General features: G+C 46.6%; 1 protein-coding gene across 4 annotated transcripts in view; it reads left to right on the plus strand.

Moving 5' to 3' along the window:
- Positions 1–13,830, plus strand: part of PDE4C (phosphodiesterase 4C) — a 670,938-nt gene that overhangs the window by 625,986 nt on the left and 31,122 nt on the right. For all 4 annotated transcript variants that reach the window (XM_082260761.1, XM_082260762.1, XM_082260763.1 and 1 more), the window contains one exon: positions 10,104–10,268. In XM_082260761.1, coding sequence (XP_082116887.1) covers positions 10,104–10,268 — 165 coding nt within the window. The remainder of the gene's footprint in view (positions 1–10,103; positions 10,269–13,830) is intronic.

The following is a 13,830-nucleotide window of genomic DNA, read 5'->3' on the forward strand; positions in this document are numbered from 1 at the left end:
CTTATATTTTGATCATGGTTGTTGATTATATATATATATATGTATTACAAACACACAAACACGCACACGCACGCACACACACACACACACACTACTGTGCAAGGTTTTAGGCATGGTGTGAAACAATTATGTAAATTAGAAATGCTTTTAAAATTGGAAGTGTTAATTTTTCACAAAATGGAAAGTAAATAAACAGTAGAGAAATCAAATCAAATTAATATTTGGTGTGACCCCCCCTTTTCCTTCAAAACATCATCAATTCTTCTAGGTACACTTGTAGTTTTTGAAAGAACTCGGCAGGCAGGTTGTTTCAAACATCTTAGAGAACTAACCTGACCCTAAGCCTACAAAATCTTTGACTGTGCAAGTGTAGAAACTGATGCTGGTTTGATGCCAAAGGGTGCTTACACCAAATATTGATTTGATTTAGATTTTTCTTCCTTTCACTTACTTTGCATTTTGTAAATTTACATTTTTGAAAGCATTTTTACTTTACAGCATTTCTTTACATTTGCCTAAAACTTTTGCACAGTCTATACTGTGTGTATATATATATATATATATATTACAGGATGCCAGGTATGTTTACCCATTATTTGGGTTGTGGTGCCTTTAACCACTTGCCGATCGTCCGCCGCATATATACTGTGGCAAGCTGGCTTGGCTACGCGAATTGCCGTACCTGTACAGCGGTTCGCGAGAGCGCTCCTGGGGGCCGGCCACCTTCGATCGCTCCCCGCTGACAGAGAATGACGGTTTGCTGTTGTAAACACAGCAGAACATTATTCTCTCTGAAATGATCACAGAGCGCCTGTGATCCTCCTATATAGGATCACAGGTCTCTATGGTCATTTCACAAGCCCATCCCCCATACAGTTAACCCCCTTCCCTGCCAATGTCATTATTACAGTAACAGTGCATATTTTTAGCACTGATTACTGTAGTAATGTCAATGGTCCCCCCAAAAGTGTCAAAAATGTCAGTTAGGGGTCCAATCTGTCCACCACAATGCCACAGTCCCGCTAAAACCGGCTTTATTAGTAAACGAAATTACTAGTTAAAAAAATAAATAAATAAAAATGACATAAATCTTTCTCCTAGTTTGTAGACCCCGATAACTTTTGTGCAAACCCATCAAAATACGCTTATTGCGAGTTTTTTTTTTTTTTACCAAAAATATGTAGCAGAATACAAATTGGCCTACAAGAATGAAAAATTTAGATTTTTACTTTTTTTTTTTTTTGTTTTGTTTTTTTCAGAATTGTCGCTCTTTTTTTTGTTTTTAGCGCAAAAAATTAAAATCTCACAGGTGATCAAATACCACCAAAAGAAAGCTCTATTTGTGGGGGAAAAAAGGACATCAATTGTATTTGGGTACAGCTTTGCACGACTGCGCAATTGTCCTTTAAATAACGCAGTGCCAAAGAATGGCCTGGTCATTAGGGGGGAAATCCTTCCGGTCCAGAAGTGGTTACGGAGGACAATAAGAGACATTTTTGAGTACTCAAGTAATTTATTTTACTTGCCTGACTCCTTTCTTTATCTATGTAATTAAATACACGTGTGGAGTTATGTAGGCAGAACAACATAAATATGTAATTGGGGATAAATGATTGGAGCAGGCTTTGGCACAGCATTTTGTTGATCTGGGACATTCAGTGATTGATTTACTAAAGGCCAAAACGGACTGTACTTTTTTAAATGCAGTTGCACTAATTTTTCCCAGAGCTTAGTGAATGTGGTAAAACTCTGTATTGCTGTATTCTTTACAAAGTAAAATACATTTACTAAGGAAAATGAGTGAAACTGCACTTGCAAAGTGCACAGTCTATTTCCCTTTTTTTAACCTTTTGCCGACTGCTGCACGACTATTTACTGCGGCAGTCAGCCTCTCCTGGGCAAAGCGACGTAGCACTACGTTGCTCGCCCACGAGCCTGTAGTGGGCGAGCGCGCGCCGCTGCCGCCGTCGCACTCCTGCCCCCCGCTCGTTCCCTGCCTAGCCAGCGCGTGTGACCGACTGCTCCGATGTCCGCTGGCCACTCGTGATCTCCCACAGGAGAGGGAGAAAAACAGACGGCTGATGTAAACACAGCCGTCTGTCATTCTCCCTGAAGTAATGACAAAAGCTATGCGATCCTGCTAAATCCTGATACTTGGTGGTAGGTTATGGTAATATAAAGAAATATACAGCCATATTTAAAAAAGTATTTTCTCTTACGTCCTCCGACAGTCGCCGCCTCCTCTAAGCCATCACTGTTGGGTATTGTCCACCTATCCGTAGGAATAGCTAGGCATATAGACTTAGTCCAAAGACAAAAGGCATTAGCATATACACACCCACGGGGGCTGTCCCATTTGGTCAATACCCCCCCTGCATCACCACTCCCAACTCAGTTTTAGTTTGCCTAGCAATCGGGAATAGTCAGGCAACCTTGTGCTGGGGCTTCAGTCTCAGCCTTCCTAAATCTTTTATTTGATTTTCTTTTAAAATGTCAGTTTTTTCTCTCACTTTACTAGCTGTTTATTTTGTCAGCTTTAGTGTTAGTTTATTCTTCGGATGAAGATGGATCATGCGGTGCTGGGATTCGGATTGGCCGCCCTGGTTCTCCAGGGCACAGAGGGTCAGATGGACCCCCAGCCCGCCATCGAGCGTTCAGCTATGGTTCGCCCTGGCATTAAGAACGACCCATCCCTGTTCACTGCAGGGATGCAGCCGTGAGGTGGCTACCTCACAGGACTCGTCTGCGGTGCTGCAGCGTCATGTCCCTGGCTCACGGCACTCCCTGTCAGATGAGGACAGAGGTTTATCCGTGCATGGAGGCTCCCCACGCCATCGGGTACAGGTAAGTACTTTCTGTGTGGGGCCTCTGCCTGGGGTGGTAGTCTGTGTTGCTGTGTGTCCCCATGTCTGTGCCTGTGTGACTCCCTGTGCGATCCCTGCGGGGTTCGCTGTGTGCAGATCTGTATGTTTGCCGGGGGTCCCTGTCCCTGTGTCACCTTAGGTGCATGTTTGGGGGTACAGACTTGTGTGCTGTGCGGCGACCGCTGCAGGGGTGAAATCGCGCGGTCCGCCATGTTTTTACTACGCACAGGTGTATAGCCCCTCTGGGGCGAGTATACAGCTCATTTTGGTGCCATCCGCCGCCATTTTGTGGGCGGTGAAACGATCGGTTCGGCTGCATGTCGGCGGCCATCTTGGTGTAGCTTCCTATGCATCCCTATGGGGCAGCCATTTTCCCTGGGGTCTGGCTTATGGCCAGCCCCCTCCAGCAGCATTTCCTTTTCCTCTCAGACAGCACAGACACAGGTAGCAACGATCTGCGGGCTCTGCAGTTTATCTCTCTCAGTCTTCCTCTGTATACTGCTTCTGGCTCAGTTTTCTTTCTCCTTTTGGGGGTCTTTATAGCTGTGACAGTAGCGGTGGGCTGCGCACTCCGCAGCGCTATTTAAGGGGACAGTACACTATTTTTTTTGCACTGTAGTTTTTTATTATCTTGATCCATGGATTCTCAGGAAAGCAAGTTTCCTCCAGCTTTAGTGGGGGGCCCCAGTTCTCCTGTGGCCCCGCTGCGACCTGATCTGGCTGCTGTAGTTGCGACTTTAGTGGCAAATATGGAAATGCTGATGTCTGAATGGGCTGCAAGAAAACGGCCAAGGCTGTCTCTCTCTTCTGATTCAGATGGGGATATGGATGCTGCTGCGAGCGTGCCCTTTTCAGGGTCCCGCTCATCCTTAGACCCCCCGGGGTCTGAGGGGGAGGCTGAGGTGGAGGGTGTTGATACATCCTCCCCAGGGTCACCCGAAGAACGGGCGACCATGGATGAGTTGATTGTTTCTGTTAAGGAAACCTTACATTTAGAGGATGAGCCTTGTCCTCCGGGCGTTGTGTCCTCATTTGGGACGCACAGTACCCGCAAGTCTGCGCAGGTTTTTCCCTGCCCAGTGGAATTCCATTACACTGTTAAAGCGGTAGTATCCCGCTTTTTTACACTTTTACCTACAGGTAAGCCTATAATAAGGCTTACCTGTAGGTACAAATAATATCTCCTAAACCGGCATGGTTTAGGAGATATTTACAGTGCATGCAGCTGCTCGTGCGAGCGGCGCTTGCGCTCTGAAGGTTCGGGGGGACCTTCAATCTATTTGCCGGGAGCTTGCCGGAAAATCACTCCCGCACGCATGCGCGGGAGTGACGTCATCGCATCTCCGGCCAATCATCGCGCCGGAGCCGTCTCTTCCAGCCAATCACCGCGCCGGAGCCGCCGAACCCGGAAGAGACGGCGAGGGAACATGGCAGCGCCCGTAGCGATGTCGGGGGGTCCGTGTCGGGGCTTCGTTCTAAGGTAAGTAATACATAATGAGCTAGTATGCGATGCATACTAGCTCATTATGCCTTTGTCTTGCAGGTTTTTTTTTTTTTTTTTGACGTTAAAACGTCCATTCCTGGTACCTAGTCGGTTCAAATTGCTTTATCCTTTTGCGCCGGCTACGGAATCACGATGGTGTGTGCCTCCACAGGTAGATCACACTGTGGCCGTGCTGAACAAGGCTACCTTGGTTCCTACTGAGGATACCCCGGTTTTCCGGCATCCCACGGACCGGCGGTTGGAGTCTCTAGCCCGCCATTCCTATACGGTGGCGGGTTCGCTGCTCAAACCCGTTTTCGCGTCCGTTATGGTGGCTCAGGCGGTGGCTGATTGGATTAAGGTGCTTAGAAGCAACCTAGTGTCCGATGGCGTGCCCCCTGCACGACTGGAAATGGTGGACCAGATCCATGAAGGAGTCATGTATCTGTGTGATGCAGCCCTTAATGAGGCCCCCTTGGTGGCTCGCCTCTCGAGTGTCGCGGTACTTAACCGGCGACTGATATGGCTGAAGAGCTGGTCGGCCGACCAGTCCTCGCGGAAAACTGTTGCTGATTTTCCCTATGCTGGTTCTCGCCTTTTTGGCGAGGCGTTGGATACCCTGGTGAAGGGCGTCACGGGGGGTAAGAGCACTATGCTACCCCAGAACCCGAAGAACAAGTCTTTCCGTGGCAAGCGGGGTTCTGCGCCTAAATCAAGTCAGGGGTCCTTTCGTGCCTTTCGGAACCAATCCAAGGGCAAGCCCTTCAAGGCCCAGGGCAACCAGAAGAAACCGGGCGGGTAAGCAGAAGACCGGCAATGCCGGTTCGGCGGGACACTCCGCCTCTGCCTGAAGGGGCGCCCTCACCCAATTCTGGGGTGGGGGGACGTTTGCGCGGTTTCCTCCAACCTTGGCTGCTCCGGATCTCGGACAGGTGGGTCCAGGAAATCGTTCGATCAGGTTACAAGATCGAATTCCTTTCCAGGCCGGCGGACAGATTCTTTTCCTCCAATCTACATTTGCTTCCGGGGCGTCTGCAGGACTTGCATCAAGCGGTGCAGGACATGCTTGCTCAGGAAATGATTGTCTAGGTACCTCATCAGGACAGGTTTCGGGGGTTTTATTCAAATCTGTTCACTGTGCCCAGGAAGGAGGGCAAAGTGCGTCCTATTCTGGACCTGAAAGCGCTGAACCGCTTCGTGCGTGTTCGGAAGTTTCGAATGGAGTCTCTCCGTTCGGTGGTGGCCTCCTTGAGTCCAGGAGAATTCCTGGATTCGATAGATCTGAAGGATGCGTATCTGCACATCCCCATTTTCGAGGGTCATCAGCGGTACCTTCGGTTCGCTATCGCAGAGGACCACTACCAGTTTGTGGCGTTACCGTTCGGTCTCGCTTCGGCACCCAGGGTATTTACCAAGGTGTTGGCACCGGTTCTGGGCCTGCTGTGGGCCCAGGGCATTGCGGTCCTGGGGTACCTGGACGATCTGCTTCTGAGATCGCGTGCCAGTCAGGACCTTGTGCGCGATCTGTCCATCACGGTACAGACGCTCCAGGAGTTCGGGTGGACCATCAACGTTCAAAAATCAGCGTTGTCTCCGTCGCTTTGCCTTCCCTATCTGGGAATGGTTCTGGACTCTGCTCTGGCAAAGGTATTCTTGCCGGAGGACAAGCTCCGGACTTTGCGGGACGAAATCCGGTCCCTCAGGGACAATCCGTCCTCGTCACTCAGGGCCTGCATGCGGGGCCTGGGTTTGATGGTGTCGGCCTTCGAGGCAATTCCCTTTGCCCAGTTCCACACGCGGGCTCTCCAGACGGAGATCCTGGCCAGGTGGGACAGACTTCCTCAGTCCTTGGATCTGGAGGTCTCCTTGAGTCGCCGGACCAGATTGGCTCTTCTGTGGTGGATCCAGTCCCCGTCGGTGGCGGAAGGCAAGTCCTTCCGCCCGTTGGTGTGGACAGTGGTTACCACGGATGCCAGCCTGTCGGGCTGGGGTGGAGTCCTGGGCACCCTGTCTGCCCAGGGCACTTGGTCGGAGGAGGAATCCTCCCTCCCGATAAATGTGCTGGAACTATGAGCGATAAAACTCTGTCTCTTCCAGTAGTCGGACCGTCTCCTGGGCCTGCCTGTTCGCGTACAGACGGACAATGCTACCGCGGTGGCTTACATCAACCACCAGGGGGGCGCCAGGAGTGCTCGGGCGGCCCGGGAGGTGACCGACATCCTGTCTTGGGCCGAGACTCATGTCCCAGCGATTTCGGCAGTTCACATTCCGGGTGTGGAGAATTGGCAGGCAGACTATCTGAGCCGCCAGACCCTGGACCAGGGGGAATGGTCCCTACACCCGGAGGTCTTTCAGATGCTGTGTGCGAAGTGGGGATCCCCAGACGTGGATCTGTTCACATCCCGGCTAAACCGAAAGGTTCGTGGCAAGAACGCGCGACCCGTTGGCGGACGCCTCGGATGCGTTGGTGGCCCCTTGGCATCAGTATCGTCTGATGTACGCCTTTCCTCCGATTCAGTTACTATCCCGGTTCCTTCGCAGACTGATCTCGGAACCGCACATGGTGATTCTGGTGGCGCCGGACTGGCCTCGCCGGTCTTGGTACGCCGACGTTGTTCACCTGGCAGTGGCGCCTCTGTGGCGCCTGCCTCTGCGGGAAGATCTCCTGTCTCAGGGTCCGATCTTCCATCCTGCTTTACAGTCGCTGGCTTTAACGGCCTGGCTGTTGAGACCCAGGTCTTGAAGGACAAGGGTCTATCTTCTGAGGTTATCCCTACCCTGATCAAGGCTAGGAAATCTTCCTCTGGTAAGATCTATTACCGTACCTGGAAAGCCTACTTCACCTGGTGTGTGTCCAGGGGGTTTTCCCCTCGTTCTTACTCTGTGTCGAGAATCTTGGCTTTCCTCCAGTCTGGAGTGGATCAGCGCCTGGCGCTAGCCACTATAAAGGGCCAGGTGTCAGCACTGGCGGTCCTTTTCCAACGCCCTGTGGCGTCTCATTCCTTGGTGCGCACATTCATTCAAGGTGTGCGACATTTGGCTCCTCCTAGGAGGGAGCCTTTACCTCCATGGGACTTGAACTTGGTCCTGTCCGCATTGCAGCGTGCTCCTTTTGAAAATATCAGGGAGATATCGTTGCCTCTGCTGTCGAAAAAGGTTGCTTTTCTTGTGGCGATCACTTCGGCTCGCAGAGTGGCGGAGCTGGCGGCGTTGTCTTGCCGCTCCCCTTACTTGATAATTCACAAGGATAAGGTGGTGTTGAGAACACCCCCCTCCTTTCTTCCCAAGGTGATCACTGAGTTCCACCTTAATGAGGACATTGTCCTGCCTTCGCTTTGTACAAAGCCTAAGCATCCTAAGGAGATTGCTTTGCATTCCTTGGATGTTGTCAGGGCGATCAAGGTTTACTTGAAGTCTACGGAATCCTTTCGGAAGGCGGACTCTCTCTTTGTCCTTCCTGAGGGACCTCGGAAGGGCTTGGCTGCATCGGCAGCGACTATTGCCAAATGGATCAGACAGACCATTGAGCAGGTTTATGCCTTGAAGGAACGGGTTCCGCCCTTCCCTGTTAAGGTGCACTCTACCAGGTCTTTGAGTGCATCCTGGGCCTGTTGGCATCGGGCCTCGGTGGCCCAGGTGTGCAAGGCGGCGACTTGGTCGTCGGTGCACACTTTTTCCAAGTTCTACAAAGTAGACGTTCTGGCATCAGCTGATGCTTCTTTTGGCCGCAAAGTTCTCAGTGCGGCTGTGCCATGATGGACCCTTGAATTTTTCTCTGGGTCCCTGGCTGTTGGCATTTGCTTTCCTGGGCTGTTGCTCCTGTTGAGCATTGTTTTTTTTCTGTTGCCCAGTTGGTTCTTACGGTGCATGTAAGATTCCTTTTCTCTGATGTGGGTACTGCGATGCCTTTTCTACGGTTGCGTCTCCCACCCCTCATGTCTATACTGCTTTGGGACATCCCAACAGTGATGACTTAGAGGAGGCGACGACTGTCGGAGGACGTAAGAGAAAACTGAATTTTTGTAAAATCTTACCTGTAAAATTCCTTTCTCTGAGTTCTCGGACAGTCGCCGCCCCCGCCCCTCTTTATTACCTACTGCTATACTACCAAAACTGAGTTGGGAGTGGTGATGCAGGGGGGGTATTGACCAAATGGGTGGGGCTGTATATGCTAATGCCTTTTGTCTTTGGACTAAGTCTATATGCCTAGCTATTCCTACGGATAGGTGGACAATACCCAACAGTGATGACTTAGAGGAGGCGGCGACTGTCGGAGGACTCAGAGAAAGGAATTTTACAGGTAAGATTTTACAAAAATTCCGTTATTTTTACTATTTTGGCTCCATTTTCCTTTGATAATAAAAAAAGAAATCAGGAGATATCTGTTACCATGTACCACTGAAAGAAGGTCCAATTTGGCTTAAAAAACAAGGTATAATCCACCTGGATGCACAATGTAGTTGTGATGATATGTATGGTTTTACTTAACGCATGTCAAAGTTGCAAAGTTGTGTTCAGGCGTTAACATATGTTTTACCCTTAGTCATTAAGGTGTTAAATACATTGCATCCACTTGGTGTGAATCATGATTTTGATTTATATTCATTTTTTAAGATTTAATATGTATTTTTAACAGCGGGGCAATGTGAAAGCACCCTAATGCTGAGCATTTTTATCTTCAGTGCCATGTGTGTTTGAGCAATTACGATGGTAATGTGGCTGTGAATTAATGAACATTTGACAGTGCGAATTGATGTACTGTAGGTGTGTCGGTGAATTTATTGTATCTTATGTGCAGAGCTTTCATGATTTATAGCAGTGGTCTTCAAACTGTGGTCTGTGGGCTGGATTTGGCCCTTTGCATGCCTTTATTTGGCCCTTGGGAATTCCTTCCACTGATATAATTGACGGGGTACTATTTCATCCACTGATACCAATGATGGGGCATTATTACTTTCACTGATACCAATGATGGGGCATTATTACTTTCACTTATACCAATGATGGGGCACTATTTCTTCCACTGATACGGATTATTGGGGCACTATTTCCTCTACTGATATGGATGACAGGGCACTATTTCTTCCACTGATACCAATGATGGGGCATTATTACTTTCACTTATAACAATGATAGGGCACTATTTCTTCCACTGATACGGATGATGGGGCACTATTTCCTCTACTGATACAGATGAGGGGGCACTATTTCTTCCACTGATATCAATGATGGGGCACTAGTTCTTCCACTGATACCAATGATGGGGCACTAGTTCTTCCACTGATAGGGATGATGGGTCACTATTTCCTCCACTGATACCAATAATGTGTAACTAGTTCTTCCACTGATAGGGATGATAGGGCACTATTTCCTCCACTGATACCAATAATGGGGAACTAGTTCTTCCACTGATACGAATGATGGCACACTATTTCCTCCACCGATACCAATAATGGGGCACTATTTCCTACACTGATATGGGGCATTATTCCTATCACTTATACCTGTTATTGGGCCCAATTCCTCCTCCTACTAACCACAGACACAAGGTCATTTTTTTACTGTCACTGACCACAATCCTGCCCCCCTAAAGTCTGAAGGACAGTAAACCGGCCCCTTGTTTTAAAAGTTTTTTTTTTTTAAAGAATCCTTGATGTACTGTATATGCCCTCATGATCAACACTCGCCCATTTTCCAAGAGCACTTTAAGAGAAGTTGAAAAACTTTGGATTATTAACTGTCGGTTTGCCCCTCAGGAAAGAGATCTTCTGAAGACCTTCAGAATTCCTTCGGATACTTTCATTACATACATGATGACACTGGAGGATCATTACCACTCAGATGTCGCTTACCATAACAACATCCATGCAGCAGATGTGGCACAGTCAACCCATGTTCTTCTGTCTACTCCTGCTCTGGAGGTCAGTGTTTTTGTAGAGTTTTGTAAATGTTCTGTATTTATCATTAAAGTAAAGCAACCCTTCTTCCAGCTGTCTGGCCTGTATATGACTGGCAATCCTGCATACTAACATAGGGAGAAGGCAGTGTATGCAGATCCAAAGATAAGAGGTTTGGCTTTTCAATTTTTGCCAGTTCATGTACCCTTCTAATCTACCCTCCCATTCTGTTATACAAGAGTGCTGGTGAGTGTAAACACTGTCAGCTCTCAACATGCAGTATAGTTGGAAAATGAGGTTTTGCTGTACAAAGGTAGCCAGTTTCTGTTACACTTAGTATATTGTATGCCTGTTCTGTGCTTGCATTTTTGACAAATAATTCAGTTAGTTTTCATTAAACGGAACAGTAAACCTGTATCTGTAGGACACTATTTTTTTTCTTTAGAAACTGGCTGCATATATTGTATAGTTCAGTTCAATACCAACTTGGAAATAAGATAAATGGTAGGTGTCTTGAAAATTGCAACACATTTTAGCAGTGCATAATGTCAGCAGTGCCAGTATACAGTAGAGAGTGCAAAACCACAAGATATGGCATCAAATAACATTGTTTGTACTATTTTAAACTATTTTAGAGCTTTCACTTTTAATGAAATTATTACATGAAATAGAACCTGTGAGGATAGAAATATAGGATCTGCCATACCGACTTCTTTTTTTTTTTTAACCTCTTTACGCTGGCCAAACGCAAATATATTGCCTTTCGGCATATGGGCCTTCACACCAAGTGGCCGCATATACGTGGCCCTCTGTAAACCACTTACTGTGCTGAGAGCGCTCTCACACACAATCACAGAGGTCACATGACCCAAATGTCCGCCTCCTGCCTTTTAGAAACCTTAAAGCGCCGGGAGGCAGTTGGCTGGAAAGAGGTAAAGGTTTACGAAACCCTGGTCTACAGCAGTGCTTTTCAAATTTCGGCCCTTTGCTTGCCTTTATTTGGCCCTTGAGGCATTATTCCTGCCACTGACACCAAAGATGGGGGCATAATTTCTTCCACTGATAACAAAAATAGGGCACTATTCCTCCCACTGACGCCAACTATTTCTCCCCCCTAATACCAAAGATCAGGCATTGTTTACTCCCACTGGGCACAGTCCAGCTCCTCTAATGTCTGAAGGACAGTAAACTGGCCCTTTCTTTAGAAAGTTTGTAGACCCCTGCCCGACAGGAAGCGAAGGGAAATCTCCCTAAGGTGAAAAAGATGATAAAAGAAAGACAGTGGTTTAAGCCCTACTCTCCAAATCATTTTTGGTTTTTGATATAAATTAAAAGCATATCTATGGTCAAAATGTAAAATAATATATTCCTATTTACACCTAATTTCAATTATTTCTAGCCTACTCATATTGGGCTGAATGCTCTTGAAGTATTAAACTAACTTTTAACTTTAACACTGTTACTTCCTTGATTTCTGTGACAAGTTTTCACTAAGCTCTGTGAGTAGGCACTGCTGTGTCACACATTTCGCAGAGTCTGCCTTTTGAAATGCAGAAGTGTTTAGAGGAGGAGGCAGATTGTTGTTCTGTCAGTACAGAAGGCATGGGTCCTGTGTTTCTGCAAAACAGGAACATGGATCCATGCCGCCTTCAAGTAAAAGCTCCTCCCCCACAGTAAGAAAACACTACATAGGCACACAGTTAACCCTTTGATCACCCTGATGTTAACCCCTTCACAGCCAGTGTCATCAGTAAAGTGAAAGTGCTTATTTTTAGCACTGATCACTGTATTAGTGTTACTGGTTCCCAAAAAAGTGATAGAATGTCCACCGCAATATTGCAGTCCCACTATAAGTATCTAATCGCCACTATTACTAGTAAGAAAAATAAAATGAATAATTCAAAATTCCATAAATGCATCCCATAGTTTGTAGACTCTATAACATTTGCGCAAACCAATCCAATATACGCTTATTGAGATTTTTTTTTACCAAAAATATGTAGAAAGAATACATTTTGGCCCAAATTGATGAAGAACTTTGATTTTTTTTTACATTTTTTTTAGATATGTTTTATAGCAAAAAGAAAAAAATATAGTTTTTTAAAAATTTTCAGAATTGTCAATCTTTTTTTGTTTATAGCGCAAAGAATTTGAAACGCACAGGTGATCAATTACCACCAAAAGAAAGCTGTATTTGTGGGGGGGGGGGGAAAGGACAATTTTATTTGGGTACAGTGTCGCATGGCCACGCAATTGTCAGTTAAAGTAACGCAGTGTCGTATCGCAAAAACTGGCCTGGTCATGAAGGGGGTAAATCTTCCAGAGCTGAAGTGGTTAAAAATCCCCTGTGGGGCGCTCTGCTAAAGTCTGTTCATTTTTCTTCACTTAACATTTACTTCATTAAAAAAATGTTTTTATAAAACAGTGAAGATGAAGCCAAGTACAAAAAAATAAAATAAAGGAGAAGTATGGCCAAAGCTCTTTTAGCCATACTTCTCATATGGGTCACAGGAGTGCACTTAGTTGTACTTGTCAGGATCCACCCAGATGCCTGACCGGTAGCTGAATTAGCCTCTCCAGCCAGCGGCAGTCGTTTCCACCCCCTTTACAGGCTGGTGCTCCAGTGAGCACTGGAGGGGCAGAGCACAGAGCGGTGACTGACAGTCACCGCTTTGAGCTGAAAACGGACATAAGAACTGAGTGATCAGTAGTCTTTGATTGATAAGTTCTCTGTGTAGAGGCAGGGGGGGGGGGGGACAGCTGCAGCATTGGATTGGTTCTGCAGCCATCTAGGTGAGTGTATGTATGTTTTTTTTTTTGTTTTTTTTTTTTAATTTCTGCAATTTTGGATCTTGTGCACTATTCATAGTGCTTATTATGTATAAAAACAATTTTTAGGTTTTCCTAAATTAAATTAAAAAAAAACTTCTGGTGTCCAGACACTACAGGCTAGCAGCACTACAGGCATCAAGCATGCCTTACAGGCCTATCAGTATTTGCATTGATAAAGGAATCACAAAAAAAGCTCTTGTGAATAATGCAGAGGGGATACTGGGCTTTTCGATACCACCAGAGGAGGTTACCTACCTCTCCAGTCACCATGCTCTCTGCAGACACGCATACTATATTTTTTTCACACATTTTATTGGGATTTTATGTGATAGACCAACACAAAGTGGTACATAGTTGTGAAGTGGAAGGAAAATGATAAATGGTTTTCAAAATTTTTACAAATATCTGAAAAGTGTGGCATGCATTTGTATTCAAACTCCTTTACTCTGATACCCCTACCTAAAATTTAGTGGAACCAATTGCCTTCAGAAGTCACCTAATTAGTAAACAGGGTCCACTTGTGTGTAATTTAGACTCTGTATAAATACAGCTGTTCTGTGAAGCCCTCAGTGGTTTGTTAGAGAACCTTGGTGAACAAACAGCATCATGAAGGCCAAGGAACACACCAGACAGGCCAGGGATAAAGTTGTGAAGAAGTTTAAATCAGGGTTAGGTTATAACAAATATCCCAAGCTTTGAACATCTCACAGTGCACTGTTAAAGCTATCATCTAAAAATGGACAGACTATGGCAC

This window comes from Pelophylax lessonae, assembly GCF_965119305.1.
Source record: "Pelophylax lessonae genome assembly, chromosome: 1".
Classification (NCBI taxonomy): domain Eukaryota; kingdom Metazoa; phylum Chordata; class Amphibia; order Anura; family Ranidae; genus Pelophylax; species Pelophylax lessonae.